Source organism: Hipposideros armiger, unplaced genomic scaffold, assembly GCF_001890085.2.
Source record: "Hipposideros armiger isolate ML-2016 unplaced genomic scaffold, ASM189008v1 scaffold_40, whole genome shotgun sequence".
Taxonomy (NCBI): Eukaryota; Metazoa; Chordata; class Mammalia; order Chiroptera; family Hipposideridae; genus Hipposideros; species Hipposideros armiger.
The window spans coordinates 715,403-733,036 of record NW_017731390.1 but is presented as its reverse complement, the minus strand read 5'-3'; the positions used below and the strand labels follow the sequence as shown (position 1 = coordinate 733,036).

General features: G+C 46.8%; 2 protein-coding genes across 8 annotated transcripts in view; one reads left to right on the top strand and one right to left on the bottom strand.

The window, feature by feature from the left end:
• Positions 1 to 11,540, top strand: part of ABCC3 (ATP binding cassette subfamily C member 3) — a 46,795-nt gene extending 35,255 nt beyond the window's left edge. For 4 of the 6 annotated variants that reach the window (XM_019638556.1, XM_019638553.1, XM_019638555.1 and 1 more), the window contains 5 exons: positions 1,727 to 1,873; positions 2,048 to 2,206; positions 2,807 to 2,973; positions 5,634 to 5,828; positions 7,886 to 11,540. In XM_019638556.1, coding sequence (XP_019494101.1) covers positions 1,727 to 1,873; positions 2,048 to 2,206; positions 2,807 to 2,973; positions 5,634 to 5,828; positions 7,886 to 7,994 — 777 coding nt within the window. In that variant the 3' untranslated portion in view covers positions 7,995 to 11,540. Of the gene's footprint in view, positions 1 to 1,726; positions 1,874 to 2,047; positions 2,207 to 2,806; positions 2,974 to 3,540; positions 3,732 to 5,633; positions 5,829 to 7,885 lie in introns of those variants that run through there. The other 2 variants (XR_002123549.1, XM_019638557.1) reach the window with 2 other exon arrangements.
• Positions 10,012 to 17,634, bottom strand: part of ANKRD40 (ankyrin repeat domain 40) — a 10,907-nt gene continuing 3,284 nt past the window's right edge. The window contains exons 2-5 of one of the 2 annotated variants that reach the window (XM_019638566.1): positions 15,711 to 15,859; positions 14,642 to 15,121; positions 13,107 to 13,279; positions 10,012 to 12,422 (exon numbers count right to left, since the gene is read on the bottom strand). In XM_019638566.1, coding sequence (XP_019494111.1) covers positions 12,276 to 12,422; positions 13,107 to 13,279; positions 14,642 to 15,121; positions 15,711 to 15,859 — 949 coding nt within the window. In that variant the 3' untranslated portion in view covers positions 10,012 to 12,275. Of the gene's footprint in view, positions 12,423 to 13,097; positions 13,280 to 14,641; positions 15,122 to 15,710; positions 15,860 to 17,634 lie in introns of both variants that reach the window. The other variant, XM_019638564.1, reaches the window with a different exon arrangement.

Here is a 17,634-nt window from a genome sequence, read left to right as displayed (position 1 = left end):
AGCTGTTGTTCAGCATCTTAGCTGTAGAGGGCAGTGTCACTGGCCCTCATATGTGGGATCTGAACCAGGGCCCTCTGGCATTCCAAGCCAGCTCTTAACTAATGTGCCACTCGGCCGGCCCGTGAAGCTTATTTTGAAATATGGTCTACACACACTCTTCCCACTTCCTCATCACCCTTTAGCTCATCTGCCTCCTGCAGTCTTGGTTTCTGGCCCTATCACTCCACTGAAACCGCTCACCAATGAGCTTCCTGGTTCCAAACCTAGGAGGCACTTTTCTGTTCTCATCTAATTCTACCTCTCACAACATGACCCCTCCTATCTCCTTGGAAGGCATGGCTTCTGTGACTCGAGCACTTGTCCTGTCAGTCTCCACTGAGTCCCCACTCTACCTGTTCCTTCCAGCCTGGCCTCTGCTGCCCTTAAGGCCCCCATCTACCCAAACCTTCCCCAAGCATCCCCGCCCCCCATCACCCCCTACTTACTGGCATCTTCAAATTCTCCTTCTTTATGTTTAGCATTCCCATTTCCCCTGTTTACACATGTAATTCTGTCTCCATATCCTAAATAATTCTGCCCCCAACACTGCTGCCCACTCTTTTGTCACCCCCTCAAGAGAGCGGTCTATTCTGGTTGTTTTGCTTTTTTGACTGCTAACAGTCTGGCTTCCTCTGCCATGAAGAAAGGCTGACTTCATGGGTATGTGACCTGTGTAGTCACACAGGTCCCCACACTTAGAAGGGCCTCTCACTTGGTTTAATGCTCTGCTGTCGCCACCTGGACATTCTCAGTAATTTTTGAATAAAAGGCCCCATGTTTTCATTTTGCACTGGGCCTCCCAAATTATGCAGTCAGTCTTGTCTCAAAGCCACCATCATCTTATGCCCAATTTATTTTAAAAGCCTTTTAACTAGTCATTCTGTTTCCACTCTCCCCTCTCCCTTTACCTGGTGGCAGCCAGAGGGATCCTTTAAAAACACATCAAATCACATCATTCCTCTGTACAGGGCTCTCTGATGGCTCTTCATGTTAGTCCTTAAAATGGCCTACAAAGCCGTTGTGGCCCCGGTGATGGGGCCGCCAACTACCTGTCTCCTCCCTCTCACCTTTGCCCCTGTGCTCTAGAACATACCTGGAGGTACTTGCTATTCCCTCTGCCTGGCATGTCCTTTCCCCAGCTATGTATTTGGCTTGTGCGCTCACTTCCTTCAGGTCTTTATTTAAATATCACCTCCTCCAGGAAGCCTTCCCAGACCACTCGGTATAGTACAGCCACACTAAGCGCTTCTCCGTACTCATCCTCTTCTTACAGTATGTAGATTTGCTTGTTTGTTGATTGTATGCCTCACTACACCAGAATAGAAGCCTCAGGGGAGCAGGGACTTTGTCTTGCTCACCACTGTGACCCCAGTACCTGTCACAGAGTAGCCACTCAGTAATACTGAATGATGAAAGGCGGAACGAGGGCAGGCAGGGAGAGGCAGCTCAGGAGCAATGGGCACAAGGAGAGAGGAGGAGAGGGCAGGATGGGGTGGGGTTTCGGAGCAACTCTGTAGGAAATAAAGGTAGAGGGATAAAGGATTCATTGACCCACAAGGGTGGCCCACAGGAGCACCAGGACTCTCCCCCAGGGACCGTGGGAGAGAAGGAAACTGACAAGCGGGAGGGTCCAGGCTGGGGGAAAGGTGCCACCCTGACGCAGAACCTGTCTTCTCCTCATGGCCAGGCCCCCTGGGTGGTTGAGGGCAGCCGGCCTCCTGAGAACTGGCCCCAGAAGGGTGAGGTGGAGTTCCGGAATTACTCTGTGCGCTACCGGCTTGGCCTGGAGCTGGTGCTGAAGGACCTGAGTTTGCACGTGCGCGGTGGCGAAAAGGTATGCGTGGGGTGGGTTTGTGCCTGGAAGTGGCCATACTCGTGGGGTGTGTGGGTCTTTGGGAGAGCAGGTGCTCCAGCCCGGATGTTTGCTTGGCCTTTCTGGAGGAGTCTTGCAGGTGTCCCTGCTGACCCGTCAGCCTCTCCCTGACAAGCCCCTCCCCACCCCTTCCAGGTGGGGATCGTGGGCCGCACTGGAGCTGGCAAATCATCCATGACCCTCTCCTTGTTCCGCATCCTGGAGGCCGCAGAGGGTGAAATCCTCATTGATGGCCTCAACGTGGCAGACATTGGACTCCATGACCTGCGTTCTCGGCTGACCATCATCCCCCAGGTATGAGCCTGACATGAACTGACCATACTGGCCCAGTGACCCTGAGGGGCAGACCCCACCCCTGTTCTATAGCTTAAGGTCCAAGACTTGGACCCCTGTCTGGAAGACTGGAGAGCCAGACAGCAAGAGCAGAGCCAAAGAGTGGCCACCTATCATGGATCTGGAAGGGTCAGATGTACACTGGCCCAGTCAGACCCTACCTACCCTTCAACCTCCTGGGCCAGCAAATAAGGCCAGGAACATCGAACCCCTGAAGAGCCTCCCCATCCCTGAGATATTCTTCCCCGGCTTCCTTGTTTCACAGCTATGAATTACATTTCACTCTTCCTGGCTCCTCTGGGGTATTTTTTTTCTGCTGACTGGACACTTGGGAGTCAGATTAGTGCTAGGTCTCTGCTTTAGCGGAGGATTTTGTGGTTGGCAAAGCTGAGGTTTATCACTGCCCCACAGGCATTTTTCTATCTCCTTGGCCATTGCCTCCCTCCTGGAGGACTAGGGACAGAGTGGAAATGCTGCCCCCTCAATCCTTTCTTTTTCCCTGGCCCTGGGGACCATGGTGCCTTATGTGGCCTCCCGTCTAAAGCCTTGTTGTGTCCCCAGGACCCTATCCTGTTCTCAGGGACCCTGCGTATGAACCTGGACCCCTTTGACAATTACTCAGAGGAAGACCTATGGCGGGCCTTGGAGCTGTCCCACCTGCACACTTTTGTGAGCTCCCAGCCGGGAGGCCTGGACTTCCAGTGCTCAGAGGGAGGGGAGAATCTGAGGTAACAGCTGGGAGTGGGTGGGTCAGAAACAGCACACCCTTTAGAGCAGCGGTTCTCAACCTGTGGGTCGTGACCCCTTTGGGGGTCGAACGACCCTTTCACAGGGGTCGCCTAAGACCATCGGAAAACAAAAAGATATTTACATTACGATTCATAACAGTAGCAAAATTACAGTTATAGAGTAGCAACGAAAATAATTTTATGGTTGGGGGTCACCACAACATGAGGAACTGTATTAAGGGGTCGCGGCATTAGGAAGGTTGAGAACCGCTGCTTTAGAGCTTGGGGGTCTAGCATCAAATGCCATGGAATCAAGGCTACTCCCCTCGTGCCCTCCCCACTCCCATCTCTGCCTGGGTGCACTTAGGGGGGCATTGTTTTGTCTTGAACATATTCTGTATGCCAGGCACGGTGCACTATCTCACTGATTCCTCACACAAGCCCAGAGATCCCACTTCACAGATGAGGAAACAGGCAGGCCCAAAGTCACATAGCTGAGAGAAGGCATGCCTGGTACTTGAATCAGGTCTGGGAGATTCCAAAGCCCTATTCAGCCTTGTCCTCTAGGTCGTCCATGCCATGCTGGCCTGGGGAGGCATGCTGTGGACTGAACCTGTGGAGCAGATGAAAGGAAACCTGCAGTGTTTTAGGGGAAATCATAGATATTTTCCAAGATGGATGCAATCAATCTCTTCTGTAGTTTAGGAGTGGGCAAAATGAGCTCTTTCAGGCCCTCCTTTGCTTTCTTACAGCCTCAGATGTTATATCCCCAGCCGCTGAGCTGTGTATCAGGGAGTGCCAGAAGGCACTTCTTACTGAATCTAAAGGCTTGAGAGTCCCATACCTGTGTGAGCTGTGTGATTTGGGGCAAGTTGCTTAACTTCTATATGCCTCCTTTACATTCACTCTAAAATGGGAGTAATAACAGTCTCATACCTCTTTGCACCATGCTGCCCAATGAAACTATAATGTGAGCCATGTATGTGTAATTAATTTTTTTTCTAGTAGCCCCATTAAAAAGAGGGGGAAAAAAAACAGGTGAAATAAATTTTCATAGTGTACTTTATTTATCCCAATAAATTGAAAAGGTTATCTTTTCAACATGTAATTGACATAAAAGTTACTAGGGGTATTTTACATTTTTCCTTACTATGTTTGAAATTCCATGTGTATTTTTACATTTCCAGCACATCCCAAATTCAGACTTGCCACATTTCAAGTGCTCAATAGCCACATGTGGCCATTGGTGACCATTTGAACAGAGCGGTCTTAGGGTCGTTGTGATGAAATGGAAGGCACTTAGCCGAGATTCACTCCTGAGACATTGAGCTACTTGTATTTATTCTTATTCTTCTACTCGGTCCATACACGGAACTCTCCCCAGACCTCAAAAACAAACAAAAACCTTTACATTTGCTCAGCACTTAGTCATGTTGCCAACGCTTTGGCTTCCACTATCTTGTTTAATCTTGACTACAGCTCTGTGGGCCAGAAGTGAGGCTCCATGGTATAAGGTTGCTGCTCAGCTAGCAAGGGGAGGGGCAGGAACTCAGGGAAGCGAGGGCTTTTGCCCCAAACCTTTCCTTGCTGCATTATAGCCACCAGCGAGACACCCCCACCTCCCCAGGCAGCCCTGTAAGACTGAATGTGCATTTTAACGGGATTTCATGTTGGGGGTGGCTGGTGGATAAGCCTAGGCTTCCAGAGCCTGCACCCCTAGTTGGTTTTTGGCCCATTCTCCCGTCCCTTCTTGCCATCAGCACCGCCTGCAGAGGATCCCCTCCATCCCCACGTATACCAGGATCTGAGACAGAAATTGGTTCCCCTCCTCCCGCACTGAGCTTGTAGTCACTTTAAATATAACCTGTATCCTGTGCCAGTCCCACCATAAATCAGCCCTGAGTTCTATTTGGCGGCTCATTCTGCTGCCAAAATCTTCATTAGTTGCGGGAATGGGCCAGGGAGAGCGCCTGGCCTTCACTCGGGCTGTGGTGACTCACCCCTTTGGGAAGGACTAAGGTATTTGTCCTTGGGTGTGGGGGTGCTGCAGCTTCTGTGGTTGGGAACACAGCCCGCTTTGTTCACTAGCCCTGGTTTCCAAGGCAGGAGGTTGAAGGTATGCATCCCGCCCCCTCCTCTACTTTCCCAGTGACCAGACATGGAAAGTCCCCCAGGTCCTCCCCGGCCCTGCCCCTTCCTTGTCACCACAGCAGAGCCCTGGCCTGTGTTTCCCATGAGAGTGGGAGATGACTGAATTATGTCATATTAGGCTCAGCAAGATGGTGTAATGTATGCAAATATCCAGGAAGAGCCATTTAAATGTGTCCTTACTAAGGTGTAAATGACTGATAGAGTGAAGCACCACGGCCCTAGTTGAGGAGGGAGGTGGGGAAGAAAGCACGGAAAGAGACAGACTGGAGATGTCAGTGTTGTGGAGCACTGGCTCTACCCCCAAGGCCTCTCTAACCCTCTGGTGTCCAGACCTTGATTCCAACTCCTGTTGCAAGAGGACAGGGTGGAGGCAGAAATGAAAGAGGTTAGACAGAAAAGCCAGTCCTGGGCCATTGGAAAGGAGTAGAGACAGAAAGAGTTTGGGGAATAAAAGCCTGGGGACAGGTTGGGGGCACCTGGCTGGAGTTGTCTGCCTTTCCCATTCCCAGTGTGGGTCAGCGGCAGCTTGTGTGCCTGGCCCGAGCCCTCCTCCGCAAGAGCCGCATCCTGGTTTTAGACGAGGCTACAGCAGCCATTGACCTGGAGACGGATGACCTCATCCAGGCTACCATCCGCATCCAGTTTGAGACCTGCACGGTGCTGACCATCGCACACCGGCTCAACACCATCATGGACTACACCAGGTGATGCACCGGAACCCAAGCAGGGAGGGACCTGGTGGGGTCACCTGGGCCATCAGGAAGGGGCAGGCAGGTTAAAGTCATCTGGATGTAGGAGAGATGTGGGACCTTGAGCATTCTGCAAAACCTTCATGAACCTCCGTCTCTCAGGACTGTAGAAGAGTCAACAAAATAAAGCGTTAAAAGTGCAGGTGATCCCGGGAATCGTTCGTTTCCCTTACTGTAATCCTCCCTAGCACCAGTTCCTCAGAGGATTGGGAAGGAGCCCTGCCCTCAGAATCTTATGGCTTCCTTGAGGAGGCAACTCACTCAGCCAAAAGGAAAAACTGTGACCTCCTCCCTCATTGTGCCCGATGTCAAGGTGTGGTGCTAGAGAATAAGAGGTGGGGCCGGGTGACTCAGAAGCCTCGTAGAAGTGAACCGGTGCTGGCACGGCAGGCTGGCCCCCTTGGAGACGTGGGAACTCAAAGTGCCACCAATCTATGCTGAAGGAGTATAGTGGGAGTACATTGACAGACTTTCGCTCACAAAATAAGCACCCATAGGGCATGGGGACACAGGGATTGTGCCATGGACAGGCAATGGGCAGCCCTTACCTCTCTTTCATAAGTGTGCCCACGCAGCCCGCAGGGGCTTGGGCTGAGACTGCCCCATACTTTGGTCTGTCTGTTCCACCCCCACCCCACTCCCATCCAGGACCCCACTGGGAGAAGAGTAGGGAGGGTGGGCAGGAAATGCTGGGCCCTGTGTCCAGATGAGGGACAGGGCTGGGCTGAGAGGATCTGTTCCCAGGCCTAACTGAAAATGGTTCTCACCAGCAGCCCTGAGGGGAGAAAGCCTCCAACTGACCTTGGGAGTGGGGAGTTACTCATTCTAGTGGGGCCAGCAGAAATTAGTCAAATAATCATGCTATTGAATGTGTAATGAGAGCCTGGAAGGAAGCAGGGGTCCGTGTGTGGGCCTGAGGAAGCCAGTTCACCCAGGGCAGCCAGGACACTTTCTCTCCTAAGGGAAGATAAGCCCCCAGCCAGGCCCAAAAGGATGAATAGGAGTTTGGGAACAGGGCAGGAGATGGGGTAGGGAGGGGGCTGAAAAGGTCAGGCAAAGGATGCAACACATGCACAGGCCGTGAGGTAGGAAGGCACATGAGGCTGGAGTACAAAGGGTGAAAAGGGCAGTAGGACCAAAGTGACAGGGAGGAAGGGGACAGGCTCCACCATGCTGTACTTCTAGGACCTGGTCAAGCATTCAGTCCATACCCTAAGAGCGATGAGAAGCCCCTGAAGGGAGGGGCAGCCTCCTGGGCGCCAGTGTAGGCAGTGGCCAGGCGGTGATGTCCACAGACACACTCCTTCCGAGGACACGTTTCTGGGCACCTCATAGGTGGGGAAACTGTGGTTCACACCCTCCTATCGAGAGGCATCTCCTCAGGCTTGGGAGAGCTGTTTCTACTCCATCCTCGCCCTGGGAGCCGGCTCGTTGGCTCTGTGCCAGGTGCACCCTGTGATTAATTGGCGGGATAATCTAATCCCAGGCCTGACTATGTGTGTATGTGGGGGGGTGCAGGGCAGGGATGCGGAAGGGATGGAGATCCACCCATCAGCAGCAGCCAGATTTTGCAGCCAAAGCCCCAGATTCCAGTGTCAGGCCTCACTGCAGCCCGGTTTCCCGCCGTGTGCCTTTGTGAGTTGGCACAAAGCAGATGGAAGCGCACAGGGCCCAGCACACAGGCCCGTGGCTCCCTGCGCACAGTCCTGTGACCCCGGCGAGGGTAAAGGCTCATTAGCGAAGGTTTTCGGAGCCCCGACTAGCAAAGATGAATAGGATTCTTGTGTTTGATCCCAGAAACCGCCTCGTCTGCCAGGAGAGCAAACGGAGTGGCTAAAATAACCAGCTTTGCAAGTGTGCACATGTGGTGTAGCGGCTGCGTTGGGTGGGTTGACTGAAGTGGGAGGGTTGGCATGTCACTGCAGGGCTTGAGCACACCCAGAAGGGCAGGGTTGGGCTATGAGGCCAGTTTTGGGCTGATGGAGACCTGACCGTGTCTTTTCTTTGGCTAGGGTCCTGGTCCTGGACAAAGGGACAGTAGCTGAATTTGATTCTCCGACCAACCTCATTGCAGCCAGAGGCATCTTCTACGGGATGGCCAGAGACGCTGGACTTGCCTAAAATATATGCCCGGGATTTCCTCCTGGCCACTCCTGGTTTTCCTCAGGAAGGGAAAGGATACCAAATATGTCTGCAGAATGGACCTGAAGGCAAATGCTGGGGGTATTTGTGAGATTTTTGCCTGTAAAGCATCTCATCGGGTAACCGTGCTAAACGCTGTAGATGAGAATGTGAGGCCCAAGAGGTGCCTGACGTGTCCGAGGTCAAAGCTGGTTTGAGGCACAGAGCCCATACTTGTGCCCAGGTGTCCTGATACCCAATCTTGTGTGATTTCCCCACTATACTGTTTTCACTCATTTCATGGAATGACCTCCCTACCCCCTATGACTTTTCATATTTTCTACTCTGAAGTATTTTTTTTTTTTTAATAAAGCTTTTTTCCTACTGGAACAGAAGACTGCCAGGTCAGGCTGTCCCTAGGAACTGAGTCCTGTACTCTGGAGTGCTGGCCTGAATCCATTAAAAATAGAGCACTGGTGTAATGAAGCTACGTGGTGAACATGTAGAGCCTGATGTAGGCTGTCTCTGCTTGGTCACAGGTGTGGGGGTTAGGACCTTTGCAGGAGGCAGGGAGGAACAGGGAGAGGCGGAAATTGACTTTATACACATCTGCATGGCTAGAATTATCTGAAGACTGTAGACCTAAGAGCTTTGGGCTGGAAATATTGTCTTCACAGCCAAAATTCTCTGGGTCATTGCCAGTCGTTCCTGCTCTGCTGTGCAGATATTATAAAAAGGTGAGAAATAAAGCCCCTGAAATCTGACCCAAGGCCTCTTGGGAAAGCTGCTGTGAACACCTTCATGTTTATGTCATCCCTCAGACCTCTAAGCCTGCTTCTCTAGGGGCTGAGAAGTGCATGGTGCTTAATTTCCTTGCTCCTTTAGAAGCCTGTTCCAGTCAGGCCCCCATAACCAGTGAGGCCTCCAAGTCATTCATCTTCCTCAGTCCGGCTGAAGCTGAATGTGGGAGGGGCACCGAGCCGTCCAGAGGCTGCCCCTGCTCTGACAGTCCCAGGCTGGTAAACGAGGTGAGGGGGTGAATTAAATTTGATTTCTTGAGCAAGCCAATCATTTATTTTCTACGGGTCAGAGTCCACCTGCACAAGGCCTTATATTTGGAATGGATCTCTTCTTTGTTACCTTACTAAGTTTTCCTATCTCCTCTCTCATTTCCTCTACCTTTATTCTTAGTATGATGTGACTGGTGGTGGGTGATGGCTTCTGATCATCCCCCACCCTAAATGGTTTGCAGTAGGTGCGGAGATGTTTCCTTTGATCTGGTTTTTCTGCGTGCATTGGGTCAGCCTGAGCTGCAGGACCATTTGTTAAAGGTTAATCACATTTTTTTTTTTTTGGCAGGCTCTTTCTGCCCAGGATGTTTATGAGTGTATGGAAGAAGACTTCCATCCTTGTGATAAAGCAAGTATGAAAGCACAAATGCCCAAATTATTCTGCCTCTGCTTGGTGCTAAGAAAAGGTCTTTGCTATGCTCCCTGATTTATTAGACCAATTTGGCATGACGTCTGCTTTGTGAGGCTCTGGCTGCCCTAAACCAACAGAAACGCAGATTCACTCGGCATCACTGTCAACTAAAAATTCGAAGGTGTAAGGCTGTATTTCCTCTCCTGTCTTGGGAGTTTGCTTCTGAGCTCATTGAGGCCCTGACAGGTGCTGACAGCCCAAAGGAGAGGCTCAGTTGTGTAAAGTAAATAGGATAATCAAAAAATGTGGTTAATAGAGGATGACCTCCATCTAGCTGGCTCAGCTACTCTGGGGAAATGAAGCTGACTGCTGTGAACTGGGAGGAAAGACACTGCACGGAATATCTGTCTCCAGGTGTCACTGATAAGGCATGAGCACCGCAGCAGCAGCAGTAGGATGCAGGCTCAGGTGGGAAATGGTCCCTTCCATCCTTCCTCCGGCGAGTCTTATCCCTGGGGCTGTCCAACAATTTGAACCCCGTGATTAGAAATATACTGCTGTTCAAGAAGGTCAAAACTAAAGAATATGGGCTCAGTCAGTTAATATTTAATTTTAATAATACTTGTTATATTTGAACAGTCAGCAATGCACAAGGAAAAAAATCTTCAGTAAATGTTTACACATAGTGTGAACACATGCTTGAAATATGCGGTGGAGGAGGAGGGGTGAATTCACAGTTAACAAAGCTAAAAAGAAATCTTTGTTATAAATTACACAAAGCATATAAAAATATTTCTCTGAATGCATAGATTAAGACTTCAAACTCACCTACCAGCAACTGTGCAGTATTATCCTACAGCCATACATATGAGTCACTTAACCACAGAGGACTTTATAAAGGAGGAGAGAGACCAGTCAATGCAGGGCCCATCTCTCACCTGAGATGCCAAGACCCTTGCTCCCTGTTTCTTAAGCCCTGGAAAGATACTCTTTCCCACTTCCCAGCCAGGGGCCTCCACTGCTTCTGAGAGTCTCTGATGGCTGGCTGGAAGAGATTTAATCCCAGTGATTTAGACATGAATTAATACTGAATTTATTTCCTCCCGGTAGAACTAGCCTTAATTTTATCAGTCAATTGTAATTTTTTTCTAAGGAAAGGGGAGAAAAGGTTAGTATGGCTAGATAAATTAGCTTGCGATTGGTTGAAATCAAGGGAGGTTTCTTGTTTAAAGTACTGGAAAGAAAGGGAGTAATAAATAACCTTTGCTGTGCAAACACTATACAAGGAAGGGTAAGTGTGTCACCGTCAGTAATTGGTGGAATACAGGTAAGTCACTGAACAGAGTGACTCCATGAAGCTGGCCTTGAAAACACCTCAGCCTCATCTCAGCATTTCAGCAGCAGCAGGAGGCTGTCATCTTAGCACCACGTTCGCTTCCACTGACATCTTCTGCACATTCTTTCTCAATCATGTTCCAATAAAATTAACACAGTTAGGAAGTTAAGTTTCTTTGGAAACTATAGGCACTATGGGGAAAAAGCTTCTTAAGACAGGGAGGCTCTTCAACAGCTGGCTTCAAACCCCTGCTCGCCTAAGTGCGCTCCTTCTTATTTCTGAAGTTAAGCTATTTTAACAAGACACGTGGCTTTTCTTTTAACACTGATGATACTAAAGGAAAGAAAAAGAATCCTTGACTGCATTCTTTTAAAAAATTCTTATGTCATGCTCAAGAGTTTAATCAGGTGTGTTTGTTTTTTCCAGAACAAAGCCTGGTGTAGCCTCACAATTGACTTCGTTAAGTGGATCGGTGTGGGTAGTGGGAGATCCCTAAGATCAAACAATTTGTTTATAAAAGAAACAGATTTCAGAGTTGTGTAAAAATCCTAATAATTTCAAAATAACCGTTATCTTTGATACAAAAATAAAGATGCTAACTCCTTTAGCTCAGTTTCCCATAATAACCTTTAAAATAGCAACAGATTCAGCCTCAAAAATTGCTTTTCATTTCTAGTGGAAAATGAAAGTGGAGAACATGGACAGGCAATGTTTGTGCTCTTCTCTTTCAGTGCAATTAAACAGAGAGATGACAAGAATCATTTTAGAGTTTGAAAAAAAAAAAAAAAGGCAGTTGCTCTCTTGGAAAGCGTTGGAGAGCCCTCTAGTGACCATGAAGGGGAGTTAATGCAGCGATGACAGTTTATGATGACAGGCAATGGCAGACTAGAGACAGAAACAGTCATGAATGTTTACAAAGGAAAAAGTGGGGGAGGGGAAGCTCTTTTGGTTAACAGCATATTTACAATTAAGTAACTGTATTCTTAAATACTTTTAACCTGAGTAATATTATAAGTATGTTATATGAAACCTCAGTCACAAGACACACTAAAGCCCATTTGTCCAGTACCTGTGCTTTCCCCAGTTTCCCTTTCTAGTTAGTTCACATTTCAGAGTTGTGAGCATGCAACACCAAGAAAGGTACATCCTGGCCCTTCAGGTGCACTGTCAACAGGAGCGGCTAGAAATAGGCTCTGCTCCCTCAGCGTCTGCCTGGACAACTCTCTTACATGCTGCACGTAAAACACACTGAATAGAGAACCGTCGCTTCTGCCTCTCCAGGCCACTTCTCGGGTGTTCACAGCTTCGAGCAATAGGTTTATTGTGCACCAAGAAGCTTGGAAGAGTGGCACCACTGCTTGGGGGTCAGGGGCTTCCTACCTTGGCAGAACAATGTGAGTGGGTACTGCTCAGTGGCACCAGGGGCCCTCCCGGGCATCCAAGGCGTTTAGATCAATGGCTTGTCCTTGGCCCAGAGGTGACGCACACTGGCACAATGCTCAGTTATAAAAGTCCCTGCTGCATTAGTAAGTCAGTTTTGAAGCTCTCCTGTTGTAGCAAGGCCTTTCAGTCAGTGTGGATGCAGCATTTCTGAACAGAAAATTATTTTCACTTATCATTAGAACCAGTTCCAGCTCTTGGAAATCTTGGAGTCGAGCAACATCTTTATCCTAAAACAAAAATAGGTTAAACAGATTAAAAGGAGCCACTTGTCTCTATATGTTTGGTGTGCTTTGTTGGGTTGATACCAGTATCTTGGCTCATTTTAAAGCCTAGGAGCAAAAGAAAAAAAGAGAAATCCTTGTGGCAGGCTGTCAGTGAGAGTGCAGGGAAGTCCCCAGGGGCATGCGCGGGGTTGGAATGGTGGAAGCCCTTAGCAGCAGCTGCTGTTGATCAAGGTGATGAGCACACCTTGAAGGGAAAGGCAGTGCAGGAATCAGTTTTCCTCAGGGGCTCTGAGGAGCCAGAAACCTGATGTTCAGAGAACCCAGAGATGTTGGGAGGACCACACATGTATGTGGGTTTGCCCTATAATTTACCCTGGTTCTGACAGTGCACTAAGGTAATCCTTACAGTTCACTATAGAAATAGCCGAGAACAGGTATATGTGAATGCTAATTCAGAAAATTCTCTCTGGTAGCCAACAACTTTCAAAAATGCCAATGTCTCTATAGACCCAGTAGAGGGAAAGAAAGCTCAGCAATTACATTCGGAAAACCACCCTTTGCTCCCTTTCTCTTATCTTTTCATTTCTTCAAGTATGACTCAGATAGCCAAGGAGGAAACGGGGTGTTTTCCAAATGCAAAAAGCAACCAACCACTCATGTTTAACAGACTTGCCTTACCTTTCTTACCAGAGTATTGGGTAACTTTCTGATCTTCTCCACTTGATCTGGACTAACACCCAGCTCACAGCAGCTCACTCTGAGTAATTCTTGGTAGGTGAGTTCCTGTCGGTCCAGTTCAATTTCAATGAAATCATTCTCTCGAAGAGATGGGTTCTGAATCCTCACCTTGAGTACCAGCTCTAAAAAAGAGGGATACATGTTAATGAATGGTTCTGGCATAGTCAGCCTATGTCATTTAAGATCTTTTCCAGAAGATGGTTATATTATATTTAATCATGCCCCATGCTGAAGGTCTGTGCCACCCAATGAGAAAAACCAAACACCATCAGCCAGGTTTGCTCAGGCCTAATTCTGGCTCTGCTGGCACATTTTCTTGCATTGTCTTCCCTACATCTAAGGCTGTGGTTCACCAAGTAAAAAGAGGTGGGGGGTTGGGGAGAGGACAACCATCACAGCTGTATAAAAGGATAATTTACTTCTGCCACTGGAACTAAGGAGGTAAAGGCTAAGAATGGGTTTGGGAGTCAAGCTACACTGCAGGGGAAGAAGAGAGGTGAAAGACGGCATGGGTAAGATATGAGTACACGAGTTACTCTAAACAGATTTAACAATTGAGGATCTAAAGGTCTTTATGAAGTATGAAACTCCTTGCAATAAACAGTAAAAGGGCAAAAAGCTTCTAATGAAAATTAAAGTCTAACCAGGACTTCAGTTCAGTACCCTTAATAAGGGAGGCATTTTGGTTTGGGAAGTAAACATCTTACTGCACCAGAAAGTAAGGAAATGCTCCAAGAATGATGGGCCATGTCCAAGTGATACAAGAACTGGCTTGAAGAAGCTCCCTCTGGGCAAATATGGCATAATTTGAACATCAAAGTAACAGTAATAAAGTATAACACAATGAGTACAATAAGAATCTGAGTTTAAACTGATATGAATGGAGGGAAAGGGAAATCCCTTCTTTACAGTAGAATACCAACTAATAAATAGAAAAAGAATGACAGGAAATCATATTGTACAACATAACTGGCCTGGACCCTTCAAAAACATTGAGGTACAAAATAATAGAGAAAGGCTGAGGAAATATTACAGATTAAACGAGACTAAAACAACATGATAACTAATGGGTGATCCTGGGCAGGGGGCAGAGTGGAAGGTGTGAAGATAGCTACAAAGGCCATTGTTGAGACAACTGACAAAATTTAAATATGGTCTGTGGATTAAAAAACAGTATTGTATATCAAGATTACATTTCCTAAATTTGATAGTTGTACTGTGTACAATTATTAAGAGACTATCTGTGTTCTTAGGAAACACACACTTAAATAATTCAGAGTAAATGGGGCAAAAGGTAAACAATTTGTGAATCTGAGTCAAGACAGTTCCTTATACGAGTCTTTCAACTTTTCTGTAAATCTGTAATTATACTCAAGTCCAACCCTCACCCCTCAAAAAAAAAACAAACAAACCAGGAAGTAAAGCACTAAACCTCTGGACACCGGCTGCCTCTTTACAGAGCCTGTTTGCTGATAAGGGGTTACCTTGCATATTAAATGGAAATGCTCCAGTGAAGAAAAATGGCTGGAATGCTGGCGCTGGTCCTGTGTATGTCCCATTTTGAGGCTCCAGGGACACTGGTGGCTTGGACTGGACAGAAGAGAACAGTGAGCGACTCTGACTCACTGGCGGCTGACAGACAGGACCCGGTTTTGTGCTTTCTGGTGTTCTGAGTATAGCGGAGGGGGCAGACACATCCCTGTTTTGAACCAGTGCCAAAGAGGTATGGTCCCGTGGAAAGGCCCCCAGCAGGGGAGGTTCCCCAGGGGGGAGTAATGGAGGTGATCCATCTGCAGGGGGTGATGCAGGAGGTGTGGAGGGACTCCCATTCTGCAGCTGGGCCGAATCCTCTGCCACAGGGGTATAGATAAAAGGGAAAGCTGGGTTCGCCAAATAGTTGGGAACAAAGGGCAGTTCTGACTCCTTCAGCTGGGGGAGGTTGTCGCCATCATCATCATCTTCCACTTAAAAAGAAGAAAACACAGAACCTTTACATAGCCCTTTAAAAATTACCAAGGAAAGAGTGTCTTGTGAATGCTAATGTCCTTTGGTATAAGAGAAACACTTTGGTCAGTGTTTAGTGCCTCTTGAAGTAAAAAAAAATATTTCATTAGGTTTATGATTACCATTTTTATCACCTTAAATTTTACAGACTAAAAAAAATAAAACCTTGTCGCTTTGGCAGCACATATACTAAAATTGGAACGATACAGAGATTAGCATGACCCCTGCGCAAGGATGACACGCAAATTTGTAAAGCGTTCCATATTTTGTGCAGTGCTCCCAGCCTTCTCACACCCTTTGCTGATTAGCTACCAAGAAACAATGAGTCAAAGTACAACTTAAGGCACTCAATAGCAAAAAAATAAATAAAATAAAACCTTATAATGCCTACCTTTCCAGAAACAGCATGGAATTACTATCTTGGCATAGTAATACAGTCATTTCTTTTAGAAACAGACTAGTTGAATGGCATCAAGAATGCAGCCGATAATAACACAAGTCTTAAATTAATTCGACAAAATCAAAAGTTGCCCCAAAACACAGCCTCACCTCCCATAATCTTCCTGATTTCTCCTCTTGATGTTAACTGGACTGGCATTTCTCCTTTTGTGGTAAGAATCTCTTTGTCAGCTCCTGATTTTAACAAGTAAGAGACCACCTGACCATGATTGCGTTTACATGCCCAGTGTAAACAGGTCCTGTCCCAAAGAAAAGGGAAAAAAGGAGTGATTTTTAAAAAGGAGAGGTGGTTTGGGATTTCAAATTCTACATGTTAGTAAATAAATATATGCAAGAGTTCAGCTAGAACCAGGAAACCAGGCTGGCAATCTCAACTTTTGTTTTCAGAAAGCAGACGATCAAAATATTTAGTATGCTTAAAACTTATTTTTAAATTTCATTTCTGGCCCTTGGGAGAAATGAATTTATCCTAGGAGCTTTAATTTCAATGACTTGCAGGAGGCTGGCAGGCTGGCTGGCTGGATTAACTCTACCCGTATTGCTGAGTGTTACTCTGTCAGTATCACTCATTATTAGATTGCCCCAGTCTCTTTAAAATATGTCTTTATATTGCCATATTCCTTTTTAGGGACTATGTAAACTTGCTTCATATGCATCAACTATCACTTGAAGAATAAATATTATCAGGCAAATCCATCTACAAGCGTGCTGTGCCACTAAAATTATCGACACAGCAGATATTCCTGTCTGATACTCGGTTGCTCTTTTCCTCTTATTTTTCTTTCACACACACACAAAAGGATTTCCAAATTTCCATTTGTAAAAAAGTTGGCTTCTCTAGGCTACAAACATACCCTCATCTGCTTAGATGTAAGGCACTGTGCACAGACTTTAATTCCTAAGGCACTTTTAAAATGGGTATCAACCACCAAAACTGTTGAGAATTCTTCTAGCATACTAGACTCATTTAAGTAAAACTAATTATTTAATATTGTACACATAGGAAGGGATTATGCACACTCTGAAGGGTTATTTTAACCCTGCATAGAAATATAATTAGTATGCCAGCAAAAACTCCATCTTAACAGAAATGAAAGGATTCAGAGCTACTAAATTTATCCCCAGTTGTCAAAGCTGAATGATATAGTGGAAGAAAAATACTTTTTCCTGCCCTGTTTTGAAATGCCCTCATTCACCAACTCTCTAACTGAGAGTTCAATTAGAGTTTATAGATACAGATATGGTAAAGAACAGAACATATGTTCAATAGTGAGGATTAGGTCACTAACTTGGGAAATACAATAGCTAGAAAGTTCATTTGGTTCCAGAAAAAGCTGGTTTTACCCTGGGCACCTTAGCGTTTATCACGTACAGCTTGTCTGGCTGTCTGGGAGCAACTCCATTGGTTTCAGAATGACAGTCCACAATATTATTCAGATTACTCAGGTGCCTTTAAGGTGCACTTTATGATGAAACGACTGCCAATTTGGGAAATATAAGGGAAGAGTCTTGATCTAGACTTCTACAACATAAGCTCCATGAAAATAAGAAAGCATCTGCTTGGACATACATGTGCTTAATTAACATTTGCTCAATGAGTGAACCAAGAACAAGGTAGATGTTGCCAAGAGTAGAAGGATTCAATGCACCCTTGACTCTGGGCAAACTGCGGCCGAGAGTGTGTTTGTGTGTGGATGTTTGGGGCATAGGCTTGAAAAGTGAATAATTACAATAAGCGAACACTCAAAAATGAATGGAGCATGATGAGAAAAATATGTTCCCTTTTGGAAGGAAAGTGCTTACTTGCTAGTAGTAAATCATGACCAACTTGTTCATGACAAGCTTGAGAGTGAAGGAGGTAATTTACGGTTAGTGGGTCTGAGGGACTCTGGGACAAACTGACTCGCTAAAATATCATCATTAAAGCGGGGTTAGGTCAACACGGCTTGCGCCCTGCACCCTGTGTGATCATCATTTACAGTCCAGACCTGTGTGGCTCTGGGCAGCTGTAGCT